At 35.7% G+C, this 27,202-nt stretch overlaps 1 protein-coding gene across 3 annotated transcripts; it reads right to left on the bottom strand.

Annotated features, from left to right (window-relative positions):
• Window positions 1–3,244: 3,244 nt before the first annotated feature.
• Window positions 3,245–22,713, bottom strand: LOC103710177 (TNF receptor-associated factor homolog 1b). 3 transcript variants are annotated; one of them, XM_008795811.4, is made up of 13 exons: window positions 22,455–22,713; window positions 21,536–21,785; window positions 18,988–19,099; window positions 17,363–17,451; window positions 17,186–17,254; window positions 16,947–17,076; window positions 15,342–15,500; window positions 14,807–15,170; window positions 9,526–9,638; window positions 8,848–8,998; window positions 7,145–7,602; window positions 6,900–7,068; window positions 3,245–5,074 (listed from the first exon to the last, which is right to left on the bottom strand). In XM_008795811.4, the coding sequence occupies exons 2-13, from the start codon at window positions 21,720–21,722 to the stop codon at window positions 3,674–3,676; spliced, it is 3,402 nt and encodes a 1,133-aa protein (XP_008794033.2). In that variant the 5' UTR covers window positions 21,723–21,785; window positions 22,455–22,713; the 3' UTR covers window positions 3,245–3,673. The 3 variants fall into 3 exon arrangements, with proteins under 3 accessions (XP_008794033.2, XP_008794034.2, XP_038970160.1); XM_008795812.4 differs by having other exon boundaries at window positions 8,848–8,995; XM_039114232.1 differs by having other exon boundaries at window positions 18,988–19,116; window positions 22,455–22,712.
• Between the last annotated feature and the right edge of the window lie 4,489 nt (window positions 22,714–27,202).

The following is a 27,202-nucleotide window of genomic DNA, read 5'->3' as shown; positions in this document are numbered from 1 at the left end:
ACTTCATTTTTTTGTCACTTCTTTCTTCTTCTTTTTTTTTTTTTTTGGCGATTGTCATTTCTTTCATTGCTATACAAAATATGTGTTATTGTTCTTTTTATGGCTTTTAGATTATTATTGGGTGGCTCTCGGAGATGCTGCTTACAGCATTGGAGGTGGAGAGAATTATTACAATTCATCCCATTTAGTTTGACTTGTTGCTTGTACATGTACTGGAAAACGTCTTTATATAGAGGCAGCTTGTATAATTAAAGTATTGCATTTTTCTCCCTTTTTTCGTGCACGGGACGATACTCTTGAGAAAGATCGAGTCGCGAAGTCTTGTATTTGAATATAATAATCTGCAACTTTGCATGCATTTCATGAATTAAACTTGCAAGCACTAAAGATTTTTTTTTTTTAGTATCAAAAAAAAAAACTCTTTAGTCCATGCAAGTTGACCTACCTTTTATTCTCACAATTCATTAACAAAATATACATCATCAAAGATCTTGGTAAGTAGTTTGGAAGCTTATCCAAGATCTTGGCTCACATTTTTGTCTCCTAGCTGGCAAACAACCTAATATCTAGGATCCTTTTTGGTTTACATTTTTGTCTCCTAGCTAATTCCACATGTTACATTGCCTCTTCATCTTGAGGAGATGATGTATAAATTCTGTAAACGTATCCAAGATCTACCAAACAAATAACTAATCATGTGGGACTAAACACACGGATCCTCACATACTCTCTCCATTTCAGCTCTAACGTCCTCATCAGACTAAAAGTTCAAATCCATTCAAATTTAATCATAAGTACCATGATCGGCTTATAATCAGCCCCAATAAATCCGTGCTAAAGTGTCCCCTAGTCCATAAAGGTCAGGACTTAATTCAAAATGGCTAGCCATAAAGTATTATTTGAGTTCTTTGATCCTATATAAGTATCCAAGATCTACCTAGTGAATAACCGATTTGGGACTAAACACATGCTCGCACAGTCCTCACAGAATGAATCCAATCCTCACTAAGGCCAGTCCTACCTTTAGGCGTAGAACAATCGCCTTTTCTTTTATCTTAATATTGCAAATAACATCTCTATAAATAACCATTTACATCAAAGAAAACAAAATACACAGCATCTTCGTATTTCTGCGACACCATTCGTCGAGATATCTCCATCATAAAGCCCGCTTGATTGAGAAAATTTGTCTATAAATGGTGAAAGATCTCGTCGATTCTTCCCATACCTCCGTTACAATAAATAAGCAGCTAAAAGAAGACAGCTAAGAAAGAGCGAAGAAGAGGTCGCCGTGTTGGTGTGCACCGCAGGCACCGTGTCATCTTCATGTGCTTGTTTTGAGGAAGTTTCATTTCGGACACGGACACTGCTTTCGTCTCACTTCTCTCCATCGGTCTTTTTGCCACTTGATCCCCAATACATGCCATTAAGATTGGATCCTCCTTAGCTCCCTTGGAGTCATCAAATATCTGTTTGGTATATACTGGTGCTGCCATGGCATTTAATCTCAGTATTTAGCCATTTTAGTACAAGTAGCAAGTCAGCATTCAGTTTTGAAGAATAAATCGTCCTCTACTTGTCTACCTTGCTGAGGGCTACGAATGCAGTCTTACTATGTTCTCCATTATATTTACAAAAATCAAATCCAACATAGAATGGATTACAACAATTCTCTCCATCATGGCAGCTAACAGCTGCAAAAACACCATCTTGGTCATCAGAGGGATGAATGATCGTCGGCTGCTCAACATTCATGTTTTGGCATGCAGTGGATCAGAACCTTATCTGGATTTGAAGGCTTTGCCATGAAAGTAGAGACAAATATATCCTGTACACCTTTTCTTTGCTTATTTATTCATCCATTTCTTCACTCATTCATCCATTTTTAATAGGGTTTTTTGCAAGAATACCCTCCTAAATATCGGATTTTGCATGAATACCCTTCCAAAATTGATATTTGCATGTATACCCTCATAAAACACTTATTTTGTCATTCTATCCTTTTTTTTATTTTTGTTTTTGCATATGTACGACCCATACTATCTAATGACGTTAAAAAATTAACGGTTTCAAATTAAAATGACTAAAATACCTTTAATGAGTAGACATGCAAATAGATTGTGATCCTGATAGAGGAAGAAGACAGGGACAATAGCGTAATTTTAAAATTTTATTTTATTTTTAATTAATATAAATATAATTTTTCTTAACACCGTTAGAACAACTGTTATATTATGGGCATTTGTACAATAACAAAATTTGACGAGGGTATACATGCAAATATCAATTTTGGAAGGATATTCATACAAAATTCGATATTTAGAAGGGTATCCATGCAAAAAAATTCTTTTTAATATGGTGAGTATTAAGCTCGATTCCTTTCTTACAGCTAACTTGCCCTACGGAGGTCCAACTGAACTTGCCAAATAATCCATGACCCCCCGAATTCATCTGTACTTCAAAGAGAAATTATATATTGCATTTCAGAGAGGAAAATTATGCATCCCTGATTTTTTCGACAAACTTCGCTGCGTAATTCCTCAAGAAAAAAAAAGGAAAAAAAAAAAAGCAATATTCACTGTATCATGCACAAGTATTGTGGGGCATCTTATGAAGATAACGATGGATGGAAGGGGTTGGGGTACAGAGCAGAATATCAGTATTCCTTGGTTGTTAGCAAAATTTAGTTCTCTTCATTATTATGGGAGAAGCTCGCTTCTAACTTCTAATCTCCACAAGGTTTTTCACATGAGGGTCAAATTTTCTAGCATGCAATATAAATTTCATTATTTTCTAAGAAAAACCAATTCTCTCCTTCAACTTTGGTCTTTGGCCCTTTCCATCAAAAAAAAAAGACAAAACCTTTGGTCTTTGGTCATACACCGGAAACACATTGCTTTCCATACTAGAACTTCTTGTGTGCTGGGGGATCTCTTTGCACAGTGCAATGCTTATTAAATCCTTTTTGTTTTTTGGAAACCTCCCTGGAACCTTTCAAAGTACCAAGCCTTCAAGCTTTATATAAAGTTTGCTGTGAGGCTGCGACTATTGGCATTGATCCCGGATCTAATTCCTACCTCTTCTAATCCCACGCCAGTCAGCTCATATCATGAATAAAGGTGGTGAGTCGCTTGACTCGGGAGTGCTCTTACCCACATCCATTTCCATCTGCTATCTGATTATTTTGACATGTACTCTCCTGTAACATCCATAACTATTTGTCCAAAAGTTAACAAACATGATGGAACCCATGAAGAAAATTTTATTCATGAAAGTAAATTAAGAGTAGCCAAAGATAAGAACCCAGATGCCGACAAAAAGAAGAAAAATTTCACCTGTATTGGTAACGACCTCTGGGAAGCACACCCTTATCACCACAGTTACATCGATTAGCTCCATACTTGGGCAATTTCACGGCTTCTAACAAAATACAATCAGCTATCCTACCTCCGAAATAGAAAATATCAATACTTAGCTTTCTAGAAGGCAAGGAAAACTTCAGAAACACCTTAAAACAGCCCACAGCAGTAGGCACAAGTGAAGAAATGCGGAATCATTCTTTACAAAATGTCCTCTTATCAAAGGTAAGGATTACACCTCACTCCAAAGCTCAGCAAATTACCTCAATTACAAACATTATTACGATTGAAATGATGAATCCTTATATGTGCCCTCAATGCCCATTGGCAGGGCGGTACATGTTGTACCCGTTTACCCCACTTGCCAGATCAGAATATTCCGGGAGCTGGTATGAGTACCCATTGGCATCTCCAGTTCCCAAATTCAGCATTGACAGATCAGTGTGGCCATATGGCCACTGGTTCTGCATCACTCCATCAACATGGCCATTCGCATAGACTGAAAGGTCAACTTGTGAAAAATGTCCCTCCCTCAGCCCATGAAGAGAGCTATTAGAGGAGCCATAGACTCTCTGGAATCCCTCGTCATAATACTGCTCACTTTGGTCAAACCGACAAGAGCCATTTAACGAGCCAATGTCAGTTGCAGAAGGATTGACAGGGAAAGAGTATTGGCGGCTGAAAGAGTGGTGGTGATGTTGGTGGAGACCATTTGCTGCCTTTCCATTGCTTTGTTCCTCATCAAGCAAGTCATTGATGATATCAAGATGGGGGAATTCATATGCAACCATTGCTTGTGCGTGATATGAGGAAGTTCTGGAAGGAATCTCAGCTGAAAAATGTTTTGCTCGCATTTCCCCATGAATGTCAAACCTTTCAACGTCACTCACAGGATTTGAGCTGGACTGTGCATCGCTGCTGCTAGCTTCCTGACGTAAGGAGTCATCTTTCCATGGGGGCTGGCCATGGAGTGCTTCTGGCTTCACTGATCCAAAAGTAAATTCAGGTCTAACTGAGCTTCGGTCTTTCCTACCACCGTTCTGCGGAGGAAGCACAGATGAAGATGATACCACAGCTGAATAGGGCTGAGAGAACCCAGCACCTTGGCCAGTGGAAGTCAAGTGATGAGCAAAACCTGTCAGGCTTGCACCCATGGTGGTTTTACCCATTATGGCATTTCGGTATGATTGAGGAATGTAACTTGGGACAGATGGAGATGGATCAGTACCCAACCGACCCGCCGCACTTACAGAGCGTGAAAGTAAAGGCACTGTTTGAACTGTGGAAGCCATGGGGGCAGTTGGTCTTGGTGCTGGGATAAGAGGAGCACTGGAAGGCCTTGACAATGCAGTTACTTGGTTCGTACTACTGGTGTTCTTCAAGCGAATAATGTGTCTTGAAGCTTCAGATTTGGACGTGGAGGAAATTTGCGGTGACCTTGATGTTGGAGGAACTGGTTTATCATTCTGGGGTGTGCTACTTGATGGCGGCTCTTTACAAGAAACTGGCTCAACCATGGTTGTGGTGGAAGCAGTGGCAGATGTCCTGGCAGTTGTTTCAGAGGATTGCTTTGGCTGCTGTAGAATGTAGGGTGGCTTTTTCCCAGGACTGGATGAAGAAGAGGATGATTCTGCTATCCTTGTTTTAGAAGGCCTCTCAACATCAACTTGATCTTTGACGTTTAATTTCTTTTGTAGATATACAGCTTCCTCATCCTGAGATTAGTTAATGAAAGATCACAACGTTAAGTAGCTTCCAACGACAGTTGACTGCAGCAACATAACTGTACTTTCAAGTGTTAAAAGCTCATCTATGTGCCAGATAAAAAAGATGACTCTTGCAAAAGTACCCAAGATTAACAATATCTCCCTTCATTAGGGAATTATACAGAGGCTTATAAAATCTGAAATTGCCAACAAGAATGGGTAAACATGAGATCAGCCTTCAAGCGGGGGGAACTCCTAGTAGAGCCTTTTAAGTATGGCACGCCAATAATGTGCTAGGCCCTGCACTGGCACATTATGTACACGGCTGCTGTTGTGCCAGTACCATTAGGTATTTACACAATATATATTTAGAGTTAGGCTGGTATGCTTCCAAGAGCATTGTTATGCTTCCCAATGAAAATCAATGTAAGGGCCTCTCAAAATGAAATCGGCACCATTAATCATGATCTAATATGTATAGAGTACCTAGAAACTAAAAATTGCTTTTGGAGCTCTCTTACATATGCATCTAGCCAGCCAAGAATGAACGGCAATAATATAGCTAATGAACAAAAACACACCATAGAGTATTTAATTTGCAATTCCAAACTGATCTTGATCCAAATATTTTAAAACCAATAATGATTACATTTCATCTAATATGGATGTTTCTAAGCTATAGATCAAACTAAAACATGATATCATACTTTTGAAATTGTCAATTTTGTTTTCTTTTGATGCAGGAGAAAAGATCTTAAAAATTCATATTTTTTGGTTTCTAGCCATTTTATATATTGATCAATGTCAATTTTCATTTTGAGAGGCTCGTCATTGATTTTCATTGGGAAGCATTTAGAACCAAATGCTCCCAAAAGCATTCTATCTTCACACACACACACACATATACGCATGTGCGCGTGTATGCACTTAATGTATAATATGTAATGCATGAACTTTCCTTAAATTTAACCTGTTTCAGATAGAACAGCTTCTAGAAGACAAACAAGAGCTGGAAAAATGCATTGAAGGGCAGTTTTCAATTAAAACAAACTATGGACCATAATCTTTGTAAACAAAAAAGGATCAGAGCAATCACTTAATAATGAAGACCACATGATAAATATTCATTCCATAAAAAAGTGATTGGACGGCATGGCATGTTAATGAACATTGATGAAAATTAATGAAATTCTTGATTCTTGTGGTCAATATTTACTCCTCAAGGTAATAGTTTTATATTTGTCTCCCAGAGCCTCAATCAGAAAGAATCTCAAGATAGACAATCATCATGCAAAATCTTTGGGAAAAGAAAATGGAAAAATGGCACCATTGGTAAAAATTGAAGCAACATTGTCACCAATAACTCAGAATAATACTTGCTAGGAAACGGTGGAGAATATGAGTGGCTGCAGAGATTACAAATTTTACAATTCTACAAGTGTATTTGAACAGTCTTGCAAACAAAAAACTGGGAATAATCCACGTACATATTTGATATACCTGTTACTTCAATACTAATGCCTATGAAGCCTCCATTTTGCAAAAAGATAATAAGTTGGAACTTGGAACATTAGAAAATGCAATAAGCAGCTAATGTCATCCCCATGTAACTATAACATGAAAAAAAACACAATGCATGCATTCAGACTTCAATTTACATGTAAGGCTAATAAACACATGAAATTCAGACATTAGTGAAAGATATCTATGAAGGAACAAAAACCAAATCAGTAATTTTCTTTTATAATCAAGTTTATATTGATCATACGTCCCCTATAGATATAAGTAAAAACAAACTTGAATAAAAAACTTGATGCTGTTCAAGCCAATGTACCCGATTCTTCGAAGAAAGTACCACAGCCTCTGATTCAGGTTGGGAAGATCTACTGCTAGAGACATCACATGAACGACCAGCATCAACAGTGGTATTAGATGGTGGATTATTCCCACCATGAGTAAAACCTGTTCGCTCATGTATTTCTTTACCCCGCAGATTTTTGGCTCTGCAAAGTTGTTTTTCATAAATTAAGTTCTCCAAGGGTCACAGATCAACAAAACAAAACCAAAATTTGAAGTTACCTGCTGGGTGAGGCTTGGCTTTTGATTGGCAAAGTGCTTGCCTTGTATGGTCCATTCATGACAATTGAAGGGACTGAGTCAGTTGAACACGTTGAGGAGCTGTCATCCATTACAGAAGGGTTTCTCTTATCCGTTTGCCCATTTTGTACCTCACTACTAGTAGCTTCCATGGGAGGCCGGATTTCTGAAGCATCTGTGTCCCAATTGATAGTGCTGTTAGCTCTGTCATCTAAATCAGGCTGAAGGATCTCGGCAACTTCGTCTCCATTTGATACATCAGATGCATCTTCCAGTGTGTCGATCTTTTCAATCACCGATTCTGTCTTCTTAGAAGGGAAGTCATCCAGACCTCTTTCATCAGATGGGTTTTGCTGCTGGAGTTTTTCCTGCACTATTGCATCGGACTTCTCATCCCTTCCTCTATCTTTACCTTTGCGATTATTCCGCTTCTGTTTACCCTGGAAATATATATGGTAAAAGGAAGACAGGATTGTATTACAACTCCAAGATTCTCTATTGTCGTAATATAATAAAATAATATAAAAGGTAATTTAGAATGGAAGCTCGAAAGACAGGAGAAAACACATGCTACTCATTTACTGCAAAAAAGTTTCGCCAGCACATTAAAAAAAAGGATAATATGGGATCTAGAAGGAAATGGGGTCATATAACATAAGATTGAATTGTCAAAACAACAATTGCACATTTTGCTACTTACTGGTACCAGAACCTGTCTGAGTTTTTAAAGAAAGGAATGCCAGCAAAAGAAGAACAAGCTCAAAAGATGCAGTCATTGCAGGAACAAATCACAGAACAATCTGCTAGGCAGCTTAACAGCTGATATGTGAATTTTAATTTAACATCCAAAGTAACACAAAGAGGTAATCTGACTCCAAGAACAACCTAAACCTAGAAATGCCCTCATTGTTATCAAAAACCAGAAAAATGTAAAGTAATATGAAGCTAATTAAGATCACACAATCAACTACAATAATATGACGATACAGGTGGTTGGTTATCAATCTTAACTATGCAATATATATATATATATAGAGAGAGAGAGAGGAGAGAAAACCATAAAAGTGGTGAATTATTGTTGAGAAATGGGAAACACAAAACTAGAAAGCAGTAATAGTGACAACAAAAGGACAATTCCGGAGGCTGAGTGAAGTGGAAATATATACTTGAAAATCAATATCTGACTTTGTCTAACATAGATCTCAAAGAATAAGAATGTAAATAAACAGATATGTGCTATCTAATTATCACTCAGATCAAAGACAAGACAGATTTAAACTTGATAAAATGTAGAAATAAACATATATCATTCGAGAAAATCGTCAAACTACTTGGCTGTCATTGATAGACTATCAGACATATAAATAGCAGTTGAATTGTGAATGAATCATAAAAAAAAGCAGCTTTAGCAGTAAATTAGAAATTACGTATTCAGCCAGCTAAATTGAAAAATCTCCAGACTTGAGTGCATAGGTACATAAGGAATTTGATTGCAGAGTTTCCACATATCGGCCAATAATTGACCATGGAGTTGCAACATAACAAAAGCTTGTCCAGGATGCTCCAAACATCCAATCAATCGTAAATGCCAGAGATAGGTTTCTAGATTCATAACTAATACGGCTGTCAGCTGACTAGATCAGAGAGAAAAAGCAGCTCATAGGTTACGTAAAATGGGATGGAACCTGTTTTTTCTTTGCACGCTTTTCCTTCTCAACAGCACCACGTTTTGCCCTAAGCTCGTTTTCAGCTTGGCCAGCTGCTTCCTCCTCACGAATGAGCTCCTCCTGCCTTTTCAAAGCAACAGCCTCCTGATAGGCAACTTCAATTCTACTGCTGCCAGAAAATATATAAGAAACAAAAAGAATTTAAAAAAGAGAGCAACAAACTTGTACAGGTTTCGTTCATTGTTGTCCAGAACGAATAAACTGCCAATGTAATAGAGCAACTATAAAATTTTTCACTTTTCATTGGTGATTCAAGATTTAATTATAAATATGAAATGATGTATTAAGTATGAAACTTTGGATTTTCAAAACTTTGACAGGAGACCTTGTTGGATATCAAGAAAGATGGACAAATATTTGGAAGAAAATTCTGCAACATGAACAATTTGAACATGAAGCCACTATAAGTGTTGCTTTGTCAAAACTCAAATTAGTCCTGACCAATTTGGAGCTATAGTTCTGATCAACATGATAGGAACACACTCAAAAAGATCTCAAAGAGACAGTATCATAAGGTCTGATTTATCTGAACTTGTTCCAGCAGCATAGTCAGAAGATACTTATAATAGGTATTGCCGAAGTAAAAGGTTGATTTAAATTTATTAGAGCATATACCAAGGGAAGCCAGTTTATTACCTGAAGATATGTGCTAGAACAAAAATTTCCACAGTTCTGCGGCCCAGCTCTGTAAGGCGCCGTTCATCACGCTCAATGGAATCTTTGTTATATTCTTCTCCAGAATTTCCATCCTGCATATTTAAGTTGAAATATCATCAACAAAAAGAAATCAGAAAGACACTTTAAACAGATGAAATGTACTGAACAGAGAATTAAAGGTTTTGTTTTGTACAACTTGAACCACCTTGGAGCTAATGGATATCACATTCTATACATGCTATGTATGAAACACCAGGATGTAAGGATACAAAGGAAAAGTAAATTTTATAAACTTTCATGCATAAACGCATACATACATAGGTATATACATATGTGCATGCGTAAAGCCAGGTGCACCTGCTATGAATGATTATTTATATATATATATATATATATATATATATATATGATGGAAGTAATGTAGCAACTCAAAATATAACAAAGCACTCAAAACATCCCAGTGATAGCATTTTAAGAAGGAATGGGGTTTGAGCTGAATCATTACTTTGCATCACAACTATAATAAATGCAAGGTGGATTCAATGGTTAAGTCACTACTCAATGGCTCTCAATTTCCTTTTTGGGACAAAATCTAGAGCTAACTAATCTATACTATACTAGCAAAGCTACAGATGAACACATATCAAGGAAAGGTCTAGAAAAGTATGAATTGCATATAGAATCAAAATAATTAAACATAACAACAAAAAATATTAAATAAAAAAAAGTAAATATAACAAAGGCATAAAAATAAGAGAATAAATTAAAATGTATAAATATTATAAAAATGAGAAGACACTTGATAAATGAATGTTATCCTACAAAGCAACGATATATCTGGAATTATTCATTTAGCTATTTATATTTATGAATTGTTAAAAACGTTTTTTGTTGAGTTACATTTTTCTGTCTCTTTATGTACAGAAGAAAGTCAAAAGGCACACACATAGACAAAAGAGTGTGTACAAACAACAACAATCTTAGTCATTGTAACCAAAATTTAAGAAGAATAAGGTAGAGATATGTTTCTTTGAGATAAAAATGAGAAATTGATAGGCAAACAGGGCGGCACCTATATTAGTGCTAAAATGAGATGTAACACAATTTGATCAGCATAGAGGAGCAGCATCTATATTGTTTAATAAGATAAAATATTATCCCAATCTGATCAAAATAGAGGAGAGGTATTTTTATTCATAGGAACATGGGATATGAATGAAATCGTCTTGATTGGACATAGAGACACCATATAGTTTTTATTCTTCAAATTTTGAATGTTCATAACATGAGCGGATGCACATACACAGGGGGAAGGGGGGGTTCAAAAAATGGGGATGGCAATCAGGTGTTTGATGAAATTATAACATATCAACAATCAAAACTATGAGATTGGTCCATGAATATATAACTAAAAACAGAAAGAAAAAAAAACATGAAAAGAAAAAAAATGTGTACCCAATAGTTGGCAGCCGATCAGAAAAGGTTTGATTTTGTTCGTTCTTTTGTTTTATCTTTTCGGTCCGATTTCTGGATATCAAAAGTGTTGGTCATGCCGTTTCTTACCTTCCCCCTAGTAGAAAGCTAATACCTTATTTGCAGTGTTCCAAAAGCAGAGAATCAGTCAATAATTAGACCATGCAATGCAGGGGCCAGGCAATGATCTGAACAGAAGCTCTGTGCTATGCAGTTTCAACGTCAAAAAATAAAAGATATCTCGTGTATAAAAATACTTGCTAGATTTCTAGGCAGCTAGCATCCATAAACCTTGAAGCTGTGTTCTGAACCTTCAAGTGATAGAGAAGAAGGAAATATTTGTATGTGTGTGTGTCTGTGTGAGTGTGTGCGAGAGGGCGAGAGAAAGAGAGAGAGAGAGAGAGAGAGCATTGCCATGGTTGGGCTAGTACAAATGAAAGGTTTGTGGTGGAGGCATGAGGCGAGAGGAGAAATAAGAACTTGGAGGCGTGTGCAGCAACAACTCAAGGATGAGCCAGTTACATCCGCATGGTGGGGGAGCCTGGGAAAGCTAGGAGTGGATCCCTAGGTTTCCTCTTTCAACATAGGATGCAAGAGGATATGGACATTTCTATGAGCATTTTCGTATGCAAAAAATCCTCATGCAATCAGTATGAGCATTTTCGTCTATCAAACATTGCATCGATTTAACAAGTCTCCTTCTATCCTAATGGCATGGACATTCCAAAAATGTGAAGAATAAAGAAGATATCGTGCCTAAATATAGATGCTTAAATAAGATTCCTTTAATATCTCATCTTAGCACAAATATAGACACCTCTCTTGCATTTTGATCAAGTTCTAGTCCCATCACAAATATAGACACCTCATCTATTCTGCTCAAGTTGGGTTAATATCTATTCTGCTCAAGTTGGGTTAATATCCATTTTTAGCCTAAAAATGTCTCATCTCTATTCCAGAAAAAAAAAAGGTTTAATATCTCATCTGACCGGAGATAAACAGTTCTCCAGGGATGCCCATTAGGGTAGGGCAGCCCACAGGTATGCTCAGAATGCAAACTACTTTCAAGCAGGCTGGGTGCCAGGCAGATATTGTTTTATGTTGGACAAAGCTTGAATCAAAATTTCACTCCGAATAAAAAACAGATAAGGGATGGGCCACAGTCTGTAAGCCCAATATGTTGGCCAATTCCAACCAAAGTTTATATAGCATGTAGTATGCATATGGGTAAATATGGTATAAACACAACTCCCATAATTTGAGCAAAGGTTGGTCACAGTTTTAGGGGACTTCTCTTTCAACCTAGTAATGTATGTGGAACAAGATAGTAGCTTTTCGTATCACCCCATTGTGATTAAAAAGGGGGTCAGTCTTTGATATAAGAGAATTAATTTTCGGTATCATCCAGATTGGGCCAGCCTGATTGCAGCCTGACCTCACATGTACAACATTGGCTTGGGCCTGGACCAAGTATGTTGAACCAAGCACAGGCTGGGTAAGCTCGGTCCATGGGCTTGGAAAACAGGAGCTACGTCCAACATCGTTAGTGGTCTGTCCAATCAGCACAATTTGCAGCCCAATGCCTCCCTTCTATTGCATTAATATCTCATCTTTTTTATTGATAGCATAGATGCCTCCACCCCATACCATTAAATTTTAATTTTATCATAAATATAGATGCCTCTCTTCTTTATCACTCAAATTGGTACCAAGACCATACATTAAGATTTTATATAAGGTAGATGGATATATAAAATTCTTGTTTGCAAGCTCATCTTAAGACAGATACAATATGCCTATTTAATATCAAGTTTTTCTCTCCTTACTTCACAGACATGAAAAATTATAAAAACAAAAGAAGATGCACCTTATTTTTTTCTGTTTTATTTTATATTTGTATTTAACATAAATTCTTTCTTATTTTCCACTATTTTCTACTTTCTATTTTTGTATTTTTAATTGGCATCTGTTAATCCTTTATTTTGTATGTTTATTTCTTGTATTGTTTTCTAAATTGCATTTTGGGTTCTGCATTTTTATTTTTATTTTTGTTCTATAATAATTTTCTTTATTCAAATTATTTCTTCTTAGGTCATATTTCATCATTCTTAACAAAAGCTATAATTTTATCATTTTTCCTCACTTAGAATTATATACATTCATTTGCTAGTAACTTTGACAATTAAAAATTACTCCAGTTTCTTTTTGAACTGGTTTTCACTTAATAGAATGATGTGGTTTTGCATATGAAGGTATTCCTTGATGAAAAAGCTTTTGATCATCATGAACATCTTATGTTTTTTTTAGGAAGAATGCAGTATCTATAACTAATTTAACTTTTATTAGGAAATTATAGCATGAATATCTGAACTAGTGAAAATATGAAAGGGCCATGTTATGCACGCTTACTTTTATTAACACCAACATAAATCTAAAAATTAATTGGAAAATTATTAATCTAGTCTAACCGAATTTGTCCAAATTCTAATAAGAAAAAGTTGGCATATAATCACCTAAATAAATTTTAAGGCTGTCCTGGATTATCCTATATTACATAAATTCAAGAATGTATCCCCTATTGTTTAGTTTTGCTTTCACTTGACTTTGTCTGATTTGATCATCAAGTTTTACTAAAATGATTTAATATGAATCTTAAAACGAATATGTTATAAAAAACACTTGTTTGGTTTCCCTTCATGAAACTATTATGTAAAAATTGCAGGCTGCAAAACCTGAAAAAAAATAAGTTGTATGGAATGCAGGTCTCCCCCTATTTTTCATAAAGCCTGCTTCACAAAAATTAGGTTTCATGATTATCTGTTTTAAGAGATCTTACAAATAACCAAAGCCCCTTAAAACTGACTCAGTGATCTTGTTGCTATGGACCATCACTTCAATACAGAACTTGAAGATCTCGATCCACTTCCCCATCAGCATTTTAAAGGAGGATCCTAGAAATGCCTTCAACAAGCAATTGGGCAAGTGTAACACATGAGACAAGTAAAGAAGAGCATAAAGAACCAGACAAGGTGACAGGTTCATATCTCAAACATAAACATGGCATCTGTGGATGATCTGAGTGACATAAAGCAGGTCAGCTTTAATCATGTGAAGACGAATACATTTCAAGAGTAAGGGTCAAGCCTTTCACATACTCAACAAAAGTCCTATACGGCAATGCCAATTGTAGTTTGAGAACAGTTTGGAAAGGAAATAATCAGAAGTGGTGTAACCAGATCTGCTGACAGGTTCATATATCAAACATGGTATACATGGATGATTTAAGTGACATAAAGCATGCCAGCTTTGATCGCTATTTTACTTTACAGCATGAAGATGGATTCATTTCAACCGTAAGGATCAAGCCATTGATATACTTGACCAAAGACCTGTATTCTAAGGCTAAAGACCAAAGGCAATCCTTGCAAAGGAAGTGATCAATAGTAGATAAAGACATATAGTATTGTCAATAAATAACTTTTTAGTCAAAAAATATCTCAGATGCAACAGGTAGCCTAAACAAGACACAAGTTACAATAGGTAGCACAAAATCATGCAGAAACAACAGAAGTAGCAGATAACGAAATGAGCAAAAAGCTAACTAAATCTTTTTTAACATGGGAATCCTAGCACAAGTGCCTAAGGACAACATTTCATAGAAGCATTTGGAATTTTATTTGGCTGAGATTAATCCATTTCAGCTGTAACAAATTAGTTTTGGCCCAAAATAGTTTGAAACTGACAGTCATTCAACTGTAAAAGAAGATCATATAGATGGTGTACCAACCTTTGCACGGTTCTGTGCACACTTTTCATCTTTAGGAGGCAAAGGCTGATTAGGTAAGGGCTCTGAAACTGCTCTTTCTAGCAATAGTAACACATCATCAGCCAGCACAAACATATCTTTATCGATGAGGACCATTGGAGCTGGTAATTCCTCCATATCTATCAGCTTTGCTCTCCCTTTCTTGCTCTTGCTCTGGCACTCTAGATACTTCAGCCCACTGTAGAGAGAATCCATAACTAAGGTAGATGTGACTTCTTTCTCTATGAAAAAATGCTTAACAACTATTTTCAATATGGCATCTGTTTTGTCTCTTGACATGCGTCGCCTCGCATGTGGGTCAATTCCTAACCAGAAAGCACGAAAACTGCAACACCCCAAGCAACAAATCATAAGCATGCACCGATTTTAAGAAATACCCAACATCAGTTACAAGTAGAAAAACCAGATGTAGCTACTTATCTATATTAACTAAATGGCGGCTGTCAGAGTTCAGACCGTTTATATAGAAAATTGAGTATATGGGATATGAGCCTACCTTGACCACCTCACTTTATCTTCCATCAACTTGCTGAGCTTGCCTCTCCTCTCTTCAACAAATCGTCGACAGATTTGTTCTACATTTGACAAATATACTCGAACCAGTTCTCTTCGGTATTGACGATCTAGGCAACGAAATGGGCGGTGTGCTTTCTCCCTCAAATACCAAAATGCAGAGACACAGTTATGAAAAGGCACAGTGGTAGATTGCACATATTCAAAAAGAATGAATCTAAGATAAAAAAAAGGTAGACAATGCAGTACCCTCCAACTGAGTTCCGATACTGATAAGTTGATGCCCACTGTTTTATTTGCACATCCATTTCTCATGAAATATTGGGCATAAAGATTTTTTTTCTAATAAAAGCGATATGAAGTTAGATATCAATACAGTATTTAAGCTCTTCAGCAGCTCTGGATTGTCCAATCCTACAAGATGTTAGTTTCTTTTAATCAGGGTAACAATTTCTTCAAATTATGACATACATTATTATTAAGTTGCTCCACGATATCATGATCCATGTTTGACTTCTTTTCTTCACCTGCCACAGGCATGATACAAATACTTGAATCCTTCAACTTGATTGTCCTCAGCCTTAATCAAAATTAAGATACTAACCAACTTGACTATCTCAATGGCACTGCCAATCAACAGCACTGATCTTTCTCATGCTACCCCATTCCTCTTATTACTCCCAGCCACCAAGAGGCCTCACTATTAGGCATGTACCGTAGATTGCAAGAGAACAACCATGCAACCTTAAACACAGCCAAAATATTGAGAGCTAAATCCTCAATTTTGTAGCAGATGTTCCTATCCACACCATAGTAGAAAATTTCACCAAACAAATATCCAAAATTTAAGATCATGCAGTAAAATACCAAAGGTTTGAAAGAGCCCAAAGATTGCGAATAAGAAAACATAAAATAAGGAAAAGGTGAATGATAAAATATTATGTTACAAGTGCATGCTGAGCAAGAAGAACGGAAGCAACAGAAACAACAAGTGAGACTAATTATTAAATAATAAGATCTTAAGATTTGACGCAAAATCATTTAAGAAACCATACATCAATTCTATATTTCGCAGAAAATAAGCTTAACTGGATCCTTTATTAGAATAAGCTATCATACAAATTTCGAAACTAAATGACCGCATTTATCAAATTTCCAAGTAGACTATATATAAAGTTTGTATAAAAGTAAAATGATGCATTTTGTTATAATTTTGGCAACCATTTGCTACTCCCTTTTGCCTTCCTCCACATGATGATTTTATGCCATTTAATATTAACCATTCCAAAATGATCTATGTCGTATAAGATTTGATGTGATATGTGGATCACATGTTATGTTTCAATTGAATATAAAGACCAACTTAAAAAATAATAATAATACATATCAATTGATATAATATGTGAATTGGGACTTTGTCCCAACAGTCACACCACTCTGCTTAGCTACCAGAGGTTCAAGGTTCGATCTGGGGTGCATCCCTAGGTATTTGGACTTGGCTAGTTAAAGTGTGGGTGGGTGTCCCTCCCTTTCTCCAGAAAGCAACAACAACGGAGTAGCAAATTTAAAATTAAATTAAATTAAATACCTAATAACTTGAACTTGAGCTTTGATAACAAGAGTGTCAGCAACAATAAAGCCATCATATACTTTCGACAACTCCATAAATTTTTTCCATCCCCAATCATGCTCTTTCTTCCAGAATCGATGCAATGTATCTGCAAGACATCTTTACTAGCATAAGCTCCTCAAACAATTAAATGAAACCGGCAAGAACAAATTAGCAACATTAACCATTAGTAAATATGTCTCTAATATTTGACTAACCTGAGTATTTAGATTTCTTTGGATCCTTATTCACTACAGCTATCGTGAATTGTGCAAAATGAGACCATCCTGTCAATATACATAAACAGAAAGCAGAACATTTTAACATAGCATAGGAGAATTTCAGAACTCAGTCTGCAATGACAAATAAGAATAACACTGAACATGCTGCAAAACCTGGCAGAAGTTTGTCATGATTAGCAACACAAAGAAACAATGATAGATGATTGCAGACATCACATCCCTGTGGGTAAATTAAAATGTACCTGAAAAGGCAATTCAGAAATTTCCAACTGTCAATAGCCCATCAGTATGATACAAAACACTGCATGCTAAGATACCCCCTAAGAAGTATGCATGCATATAGAACGCTTGACCTAATCGCTGAATTGCTAAATACCCCAGATATCATAATCAACAATGGTCCTTTTGCAAATGGGGACGTTACACAATATGCAACTATTACAAGAGCCTTAAAGTGCTCAGCTCAGCGTAAATGAACTTTAGTGCTCTTATATGACAAATATCCCATTAAGTTCACATACATGCCCATGCAATAAATAGGTCATCCAAAAACCAACAAAATGTGTGGTGGATTCCTAGGAATTCATCCATTATATAGATTTTTCTCCATGCACATTGACTACAAAGATTGATCAAAATATGATGGCATGGTTACTACAAACTATAAAGCAAAATTTTTAAAAGTTTTAGTTGCTTTAAAAATTGACCAAAAACATCTTAGTTTTTTAATCTAAGAACTGAAACTAGCATTGTCATATTCCAACCTGGAGCAGCATGATCTCAAACAAACCATGAAATGTGTAGCATTTTTATGTGATCATTATGTCTGGCATATTCGATTATCCCATGAGGAATATTCATGATTAATTTGAACTATACTTTGTCATACTTTAAATAACCAATAGGATGTTATCGTCAGAGTGTCTTTCAGTTATTAAATAGTGTTCCCTATTAATTTTACATGAAAAATTTTCTTGAATGATGTCCAAAAACAACATACAAGATTTCATCCAATACTGCCCAGAGAGTACTCGTGCACAGGTAAGATTGAACCTTCATTTCCAATGTGCAGTCTTCTGCTGTAAGACATGTGCATGACATACTTTATTGAAGAAATATGTCCTATAAAGAAAAAATCTGTTTATAGAATTAAGCAAGAAGGATAGAGAAGAGTACGATGCTGGTGGTCTTTTGAGGTTACATATGGCATGCTTGTAGTAGTGACATGAAAACTGACAAGAAGGATAAGCAATACGGAGGAGTTAACGGTCTTATGCTCCTTACACAATTTCACTATGACTTGAAGTGAGGTGCAATCACAACTCACAAGAATACTAAGGTGATCTGAGAATACTGCTAGATTGGTGAGGCCTTGGAAACAAGGACTAGCTGTATCAGGGTATAATGGCAGCACTTACAATATATGGATTGTCAAAAAAAAGCCTAAACCATATAAACTACCAAGTGTAGAAAAATTGTGCTTTCTGGATAATGAGATTATGATGTACATGTAGAAAATAGGAGTGAAATCAAATTAGCATCATAGCATGTGTTGAAAGTCTGACACAAGATCTATAAGGGTGAGTTTGTTGATTACTAACATTTAGGCTACCAAACAGCCTACAAATTACAATACATAGATTCATATTAGGACTACATACATCAACAAAAATACAAGTCTGCAAACTAGGTGGGTCAACACAGACCTAGTTGCATGTCTGTACATGGCAGGAAAGTAAAGGATCGCAAAATTAGAATGACTAAAAAGCATCTCATACCATTTGTAACCACCAACTTCAAATGCATTACTCCGCAATTCTCTTTTGTTGATTGTTGAAAAATTTTCTATCTTCCATGTAAATCTTCCATACAACTCAGAAGGCTTTGGTCCTGAAATAGAAGTTCACCTAAATAATGTTGACCACATCACAAACCTCAACCAAAGAAAGAAGGCAGAATTACAGCATCCTATTTATTTTTATTCTCACAAAAGAAAAGAGCTTAGCCTCAGCTGCAATTCTCTTGTAGTATGTCAAGTTTTACGATAAATGCTCTAAGAACTGAATTACAAGCTATTTATGGCGTCCGTTAGAGCAAATATATGCCAACAGAAGCAGCATTACGCTATAGGATAGTAGAAGAAAGTTGTCAGGTAGTAAAGGTTGGCCACAGTAATTGTATTATATGTAGATTAGCTAGGCCAATTACATGGAGCATGCTAAAGCTATAGTACACGAAATCATTGAACATATTAGTTGATAATAATGCAAGCTTCATCAACATATGTTCGGCCATATCTCAAGCATCAGTCATTTTACCTCATGTTCTGGGTGTCGAATTGCATGTATCAATACAAACAGCAGGATACAACAAGACCCAGGCAAAATCAACAAAAAGGTTCGCATATAAGCTAAGAGATCATGTAAGATTTTGTTTTTATATAAAAAGTGGGCTGGACTCTGTTTAAACCCTAATTTGATATTAGACTTCATGGTATCATTCAGGTCATGGCTCATCCTAACTAACTATTTTTGACCAACTACGACTTTATCTCCTTATTCTTATGAGTCTAAACCAAAATTCAGGAACCTTCCAGATTTTCAACTTTTCAATAAATCTAATCATAAGTTTAAAACTAACTTGAAATGATCTTCACTTAAGAAGTGAAATGGACTCTACTCAGAAAGGACAGCCTGCACCTTCATACCATTCAAGCCCTAATTTAATAATAACACTGATGATATCATTCCAGTTATGGTTTATTCTCATTAAAACTATTTGCTGACCAACTAGAACTGTATGTCCTTGTTCTTATGAGTCTAAACCAAGACTCTGAGGGGGGGCTCCAACTTTCAACCTTCTAACAGATCAAATCATAAGTTTAAAAACTAACTTGAAAAGATCTTAATTCACAGCAAAAGTTTTGCTCTTTGATGTTTAGGAGGTTTAAATTATATTAAATTTAAAATTACGCAAAATAACTATCATCTTTCCCAATATTACCAATTTATTAAGTAGCAAGTTTATAATTTTTTATGGCATCTATAATGGACTCCCTGATCTTTTGACATGTATTAATCAAAAACATTTCTTGGACAATTGGCAATCCCATGGTTGATAGTTCCCAGTTACAATGCATACATTTTCAACCAGGTCAATACTTTGTTGACTCCATTTGCCTTTAATCAGTGGCTCGAAAAATTTTCCAAATATAAATCCTATTTTTAGCTTAACAGTTGGCATATAAACCCAATATTACTAAAAAAATCCAGACCACCAAAGGATATAACCTGAAGAACACCTAGTTAACTCCACCATTTTCGAAACTTACTTTTCGTTTTTATGGAACATTTGAAGTTTATGGTGTTAGGTTTCTAATTTGGCACTCGGATTATTTTTTGCAGACAGTAAATGATGCAATTTGCTACATCAAAACATACTTCTTCACTCTTAGTTTGCTCTTTTAAGGTACTGGTAATCTCAAAATGTTGATCCCCATTTGAATGAGCTTATGTGAAACTTACATACCATATAAATGTTTTTTTTTTGTTTGGTGTGAGAGAAAAGATGCTCTCTAAATGTTGTCTTATGTTTTAGAATGCCAAGAATTCAAGACCAATTCATAAGTGACTGAGATCAAGTTGACTTCCGCTCCACAGCTACTGAATCTTTTGCACAAAAAGCTACTTAATCCTTTCAAATGCCCTTCTTCGTGTTGATTATTGACTTGTGCTCCATAACGAAGCCCCTTTTCTACGGAAAAGGCTTGGTTAGGTAATGATTTGATTTGATTGTTAATTTTGAAGTTTATGACAACATGAAAGCGATGGAGAACCATCTGGCTTTCTAGAAAACTCGTAGACTGTGTGCCTAGTACATCAACTAAGAGATAGCCAAATCTTCAGGTATCACCTAGAAAAAGGAAAACAAATATAGAATCATTTACAAATTATAGCAATGCATTTTCATGATTAGCTTAAGTACAATGAATATCCAAGTAAACGTTTCCTTCTAGTGCATTATAACCACACCAATGAGTTTGCGCAAGCAAACAGCTCCATTTGTTCAGGCTATTCTTCAGTTAGAGCGGCATAGGAAAATCCTATATGGCATTCCACGCTCCCATGCAATATCACTATGAGGTGCCTAGGGTGCACCTATCACTACATCCAACCTATGGATAGACCAATGAAACTCAGACCAGAAGCATCCATAATCTAGATTCACAAGAAACTGTGTACACAAGATGACCTCGTGCAAGGAAGACTCATATACAAAGATATATACGAAAATTACCATGAACAACACTGGAGTCGGATAACTCACCACAGTCATCCTCGTCATCAGTATCCCAGTAAGGAGGTGAAGTCGAAGGTGTTCCATTCTCGACCTGCTCACAAGACCGCCATTCTGCAAGAGAATCCCCAGACTGGCAACGCTGCTCGCTTAACATCTCCTCTGTTGATGAAGACCTGCCAGCCGTCTCATAGTCCTCAACTATTGCACCGGACATTTCCCAATCAATTATTTTAACTAAACCTAAATTATTCCCCCCCCCCCCCTCTTTCTTCTTCACCTGCACAGATCAAAACTAGAATGAGATTCGAACCACCTCGTAAGAGGGAAACAAAGAGCGAGGCCAAAAGAGATCACAGAACGGGCACGGGCCATTTTTCACAAAGATATTATTTTCTCCTGTAAGATGCCCGTTACACCATGAACCATCATCTCAGATAACAGGCGAAACGAATTATGAAATCACCAATTTTCCAATTAAATCAGCCATCCGAGCTCAAAATCTCCCAAAAAAACAAATTGGATGCCAAAACCCCATCGAACGCAGAATTCCCTCACACTCGAATCAAAACATTAGGAACTCAGCAGTGAAAGAAAGAAGGACCTTTAAAGAGAACAAAAAACGAATCGTGAATCCAATCCAAAAACCCTCAGCTCCTCTTCCAATCTCCAATCAAGAACAACTTCTAGACCCAAAACCCCAAGGACCAGACGCAAAACAGAAATCAACGGAAGCAGACATCTTTCAACACATCGTCCGATCAAGGGAAAAAAAACGCGATTTTGGAAAAACCCACGAGCCGAATCCCCAAAAAATCCCACGGTTTCTTGAAATCGACGACCAAAACCAACCGAACCGCAGCAAAAGAAGCACCCGGTGAATCCGAGACGAGCCGATGGGGGAGACGGCAGGCCCGGGCGAGGCAGGGATCTGGGAATCGAGAAGAACCTTGGATGGCGCACGGCGACGCAGCGGAAGCAGCAGGGAATGGCGTGAGAGAAAGAGACAAAGGGAAGCCTCCTCCCCCTTCTTCCGTGCGACGGAAGGCGAGCGAAAAATACGGGAGACGGGGAGAGGCGAGAGAAGGAAGAAGAGGAGGAGACAAGATTGGGGCCGGTGAGGGGCGAGGAAGCGCGGAGAAAAGAGGAAAATGGCTGCTGCAACGAAATTATATGAAAGATATCGAGGCGAGGGCTTCCTTTCCTTTCGCTATTTGGGAAATTACAAATAGGGCAAGGGAGAGGAACGAAAATCGTTATATATATATATATAATATACGAGACAGCGGTAGGTAATTCTTTTTCTTGTGTACTATTATGATTTATGACTGGTCATGGGCGGAACGAAAAGGAGAGAGAAAAAGTTGGCACCTTCCTTAAAATTCAGAAAAGCTTGAAATAATTATAAATTAAAATTAAAAAAAAGGATATCATATAAAAAATATTAAAAAAATTCAAAAGGGTTAGAATTTTATTTTCAAATTTAAGAAAATTTATTAAAACGAAAAAAAGATAGAGAAATGCATACATCATCAAAAAAAAGTGAAAGAAATTAGTAAAAAAACTGAAAAAAAAATAAGTAGACTCCCAAAAAAAATAAAGAGTATTTAAATAAATTTAATATATTAAAAAAATTCAAGCTAAAGGATTAAAATTTTATTGGGACTCTTCAAACTTAAAAAAAAAATATGTTAAGAAGGAAAAGAGCAAAAAAAAACCCATATCTCACCAATAAAATAGAATCTAATAAAAAATTTAATTAAAATTAAAGGTTTAGCAAAAAATGAGTATTGGTACTTAATTATAGGGTGTGTTTCAAAAATATTCTATCGGGTTTTTATTAGTTTTGGATTTGGAGTTTAACTAGAGATAAGTACTAGTAGTTGGATTTTTCTTCTTTTAATTTCATAAAAATTATAGGTGATAGATTTTAGGTAGCTTTTTTCTAATTTCTCTTTATGTCTCCATCATTGCAAAATTGTTTCTAAATTTTTGCATCATTGTTCTAATTCTGGAAAAGTTGGATAGTTTGCTCTAATTTCTAATTATATTATTTAAGTGCACTTATATATGTTACAATGGCTTACTATTCCTTCATTTCTATTTTTTTCATGTACTTTAGGCGATAGAATATTGAAATTATAAGATTTGGCTATCTGTCCCATAGGAAGTCCTGATTATGGTTAACTTAGATTTTTCATTGGTATTTGGGTTTGTCTTTGAGGGCTTTAGTATTCATTGTATTTGTTTTTTAGCCTTTTTCTCTGCTAATTTATTAATGTCATTGTAGTTTTGAATTAGATATTTGATTCTTAAAGATTCCATTCACCATCTGTGGTAATATGGTTTTTAAATTTGATTCCTAAGCCCTATGGGACATATGGCATTAATTGTATAATTAGATGATTTAGATCTTTTACAATTGATTTTCTTAGTTCTCAACGTTATCGATTATGAGTTATTATTTTTAGTTTATTGCATTAGCTATCATTCCAAGATTTTGAAGCTGCATTCAAGTGTTATGCACTCTTTAGTTCTAACTAGATTTTTTTAAAAAAAAAACATGTGTGTTGTTTTTTATAGGTTTAAATCTCTATTTCTATGCCTATTAAATAGAAAGGAGAGAAAAAGTTAGAGCCCTCTTCAAAATTCAAAGAAATAAAAATATTTGCAAAAGATAAGGGAAATAGGAAGAATCTATGGAAAACAAAAATATTTTCAAAAAATAAGTATCCAAGGAGTTAGAATTTTGTCTAGACTCTTCAAACTTAAGAAAATCCATTAAGAAGGAAGAGAGATTAAAAAAAGACATACATAGCCAAAAATTGAAAGAAATTCATTGAAAAAACTAGGAAAAAAAGAAAACATAAAAATACTACATTAAAAAAATTACAAAAAGATGTCCATGGAGTTAGAATTTTATTTGGACTCTTCAAACATAAGAAAATCCTTTAGCAAGGAGTAAGAATTTTTCTTTGATTATTTTTAATATTTTTATATATTGTTTTTTTGTTTAAATATCAACTTCTATTGGGGACCAGGAGGGGTGATGAGAAGAAGAGGGATTAGGGTTAAGGGTAGTGGGATTATTGGAATTTTGGCGGGTATAAATAAGGCTGCAAATGGGTCGGGTCGACCCGTGACCCGATCCGACCCGACCCGCGTAGACCCGACCCGACCCGAATTTTAAGACCCGCGGGTCCGAGTCAGGTCCTAAAATTGGACCCGAATCATTTTCTGGATCCGGTCTGGGTTTACCAAACGGACCCGACCCGACCCGAATGGACCCGAAAAGAGAGAGAGAGGAAAAGCAAAAGAAAGTCTTTTCTTTTTCTTTTTCTTTTTTTTTTGGCGTGGGTTGTGGTACTGTTGGTCAGTGTGGGAGGATAGCAAGTTAGCAACAAGCATAGGTTCACAGAATCCAAAGGAACGTCGGCCCGTCAGGATTCTCTCTCGATCTATTACACTGTTGAGACCTCTGGTGTCTCGGTAGCTGCCTTTTTTTTTTTTTCCTTCTGTTTTTTGGTTTTTGTTTCTTTTAACTTTTGAACTTTGAAGGGAGAAAGTGAGGGAACACTGCAACTGAATATGGGTCATGTGCCAGTTTTCTGTAATGGAATTGGATTTTGGAAGAAGGTCTAGGATTTTTTTTGTCCTCGTGAGAGGGGAGCTGGGAGACACCGAGTTCCGTCCAATCAGTCATACAGATAAAAAATAGTGTGATATGAAATTTGGCTTGTAGACCGACTTAGTTAGTAAGTCATGGGTCATCTGTTCTGACTGGAGCTCAATTGCAAGTCTTTCAAGTCATGGGTCACCCAGCACCTCATAATTATGATATGACCAAATTAGATTTGCCCAAATTTTTTCCCAAAAGCACAAAAAAATTAGACCCGATCGGACCCGAACCCGACCCGAATCAGACCCGAACCCGACCCGAACCCGACTCGGACCCGACCCGACCCAACCCGATCTTCAACCGGGTCGGGTCCGGGTCCAAAATTGGGACCCGAACAAAAAACCGGGTCGGATCGGGGTCACCTAGGACCCGACCCGACCCGACCCATTTGCACCCCTAGGTATAAAGTAGGGGTTGAGGCCAAAAAGATGCGAGAGGAAGAGGATGCGGTCAGTGAGGCTAGAAGAGATGAAGACCTAAGATCGGAGTTAGGGAACGAGGATGGAGTGCGATCGATGTAGGGTGGCCAGGCTTAACGACCATGTTGCAGGTTGGGGTAAGGAATATATCATCCCTCGAATCTCAGTATATATTTTGAAATATGACTCTTCAAAATCCTTCAAATCTACTTGATATTTTTCACACACGAAAAATCATTGCTTATTTACTATTCTTTGCACTCGAATATTTACCATCACGGCAATCAAAATTAAAATATATATATATACTATTTTTCTACTTATTTATTTAAATCCTATACATATTGCTAATTTTTCTTATCTATTTTTTTTGTAAGTTAAACAATCATAACATGAACATTTCGAGCAAAACAAAACAACTGCTTAAGTTTAAAAGAGAAGAAATTGAAATCTCCTGCATCAAATTAATAAGGATCGGATGTCTCAATATAAGCATACATGTTTTCTATCCTGTTATGAACATTCACCTATTATATTAGCAATCTTTCTTTTCCATTATTGTTGATCTTTTTATTAGTGAGATGTTGGGAATAACATTATTAAATATTTTTATTTATAATATTTTTAATTTTTAGATTATTTTTATTCTTCTATTATCATCAAATTATATTTCAATTTTCATTATCTTCCCCTGCATCTCATGGTATCATTCTTGTTTTATGTATTTTACTCTTTTCTGATTTCCAAATATATCTTTAGAAATAAACTATTTTATTTAAATATATATAAATTTATAAATATTATTTTAAAATATAAAGAATTTATTATAAAGTCCATTATATTATAACATACAAGCCAAAAATTCCAAGAGCCATGTTATTGTATTACTAATCCTACAAATATATTCTCTTATGCAAGTCATTATAAGAAAAATTTTCATTACATTAGTACACATATCGCACTTAGCGCGTAAAGTAAAAGAGGACCATGCAACAAAGCATTAGGAGTTACTAATTAATTTATCATGCAAAAAATAAATTTAAATAAAAATAGAAACAAATATAAAATTAAATTGTGATATGAACAAATCTCATAATTTTAGTATTCGACTAAACTTGTTTGATATGGAAGATTATCTTCGAAGAGATCCAATTTAAAATCTACTTTCAGAAAGTAATGCCCTATACATAAACCATTTTAAGTTTTTTAAAAAAATGTATTATCATCATTATTGAAAAGGAAATACTTATTATTCAAACATAAATATTATCGAGCTTAATAGTCAACATCAAATGAAAAACATCATGTTACATTGTTCACCAAGAACAAATTCATAACAAGATAATTGATAACAAAATCTAATGATATTATTTTATTTTTTTAAAACTAAAGCCAAGAGAAATATTGTAAACTAAAAAACTTAGTAATTTTCAAATATGTTTATTAACACATCCCATGCTTGATAGAGAGCTAGTCCTAGCTTAAAGTTAGATCATTCTATAATTGAGTCAACCTTAAACTAAATCATGTAATTTTGAGCCAAACTCAAGCAATATATGAGTTAGCTTGCGAATAATTCTCTAGTTTGTTAGCCCTATT

This window comes from Phoenix dactylifera, chromosome 16 (genome assembly GCF_009389715.1).
Source record: "Phoenix dactylifera cultivar Barhee BC4 chromosome 16, palm_55x_up_171113_PBpolish2nd_filt_p, whole genome shotgun sequence".
In the NCBI taxonomy this organism is placed as follows: Eukaryota; Viridiplantae; Streptophyta; class Magnoliopsida; order Arecales; family Arecaceae; genus Phoenix; species Phoenix dactylifera.
Note: the sequence above shows the minus strand (reverse complement) of the source record. Positions and strands in the feature narration are given on the sequence as shown.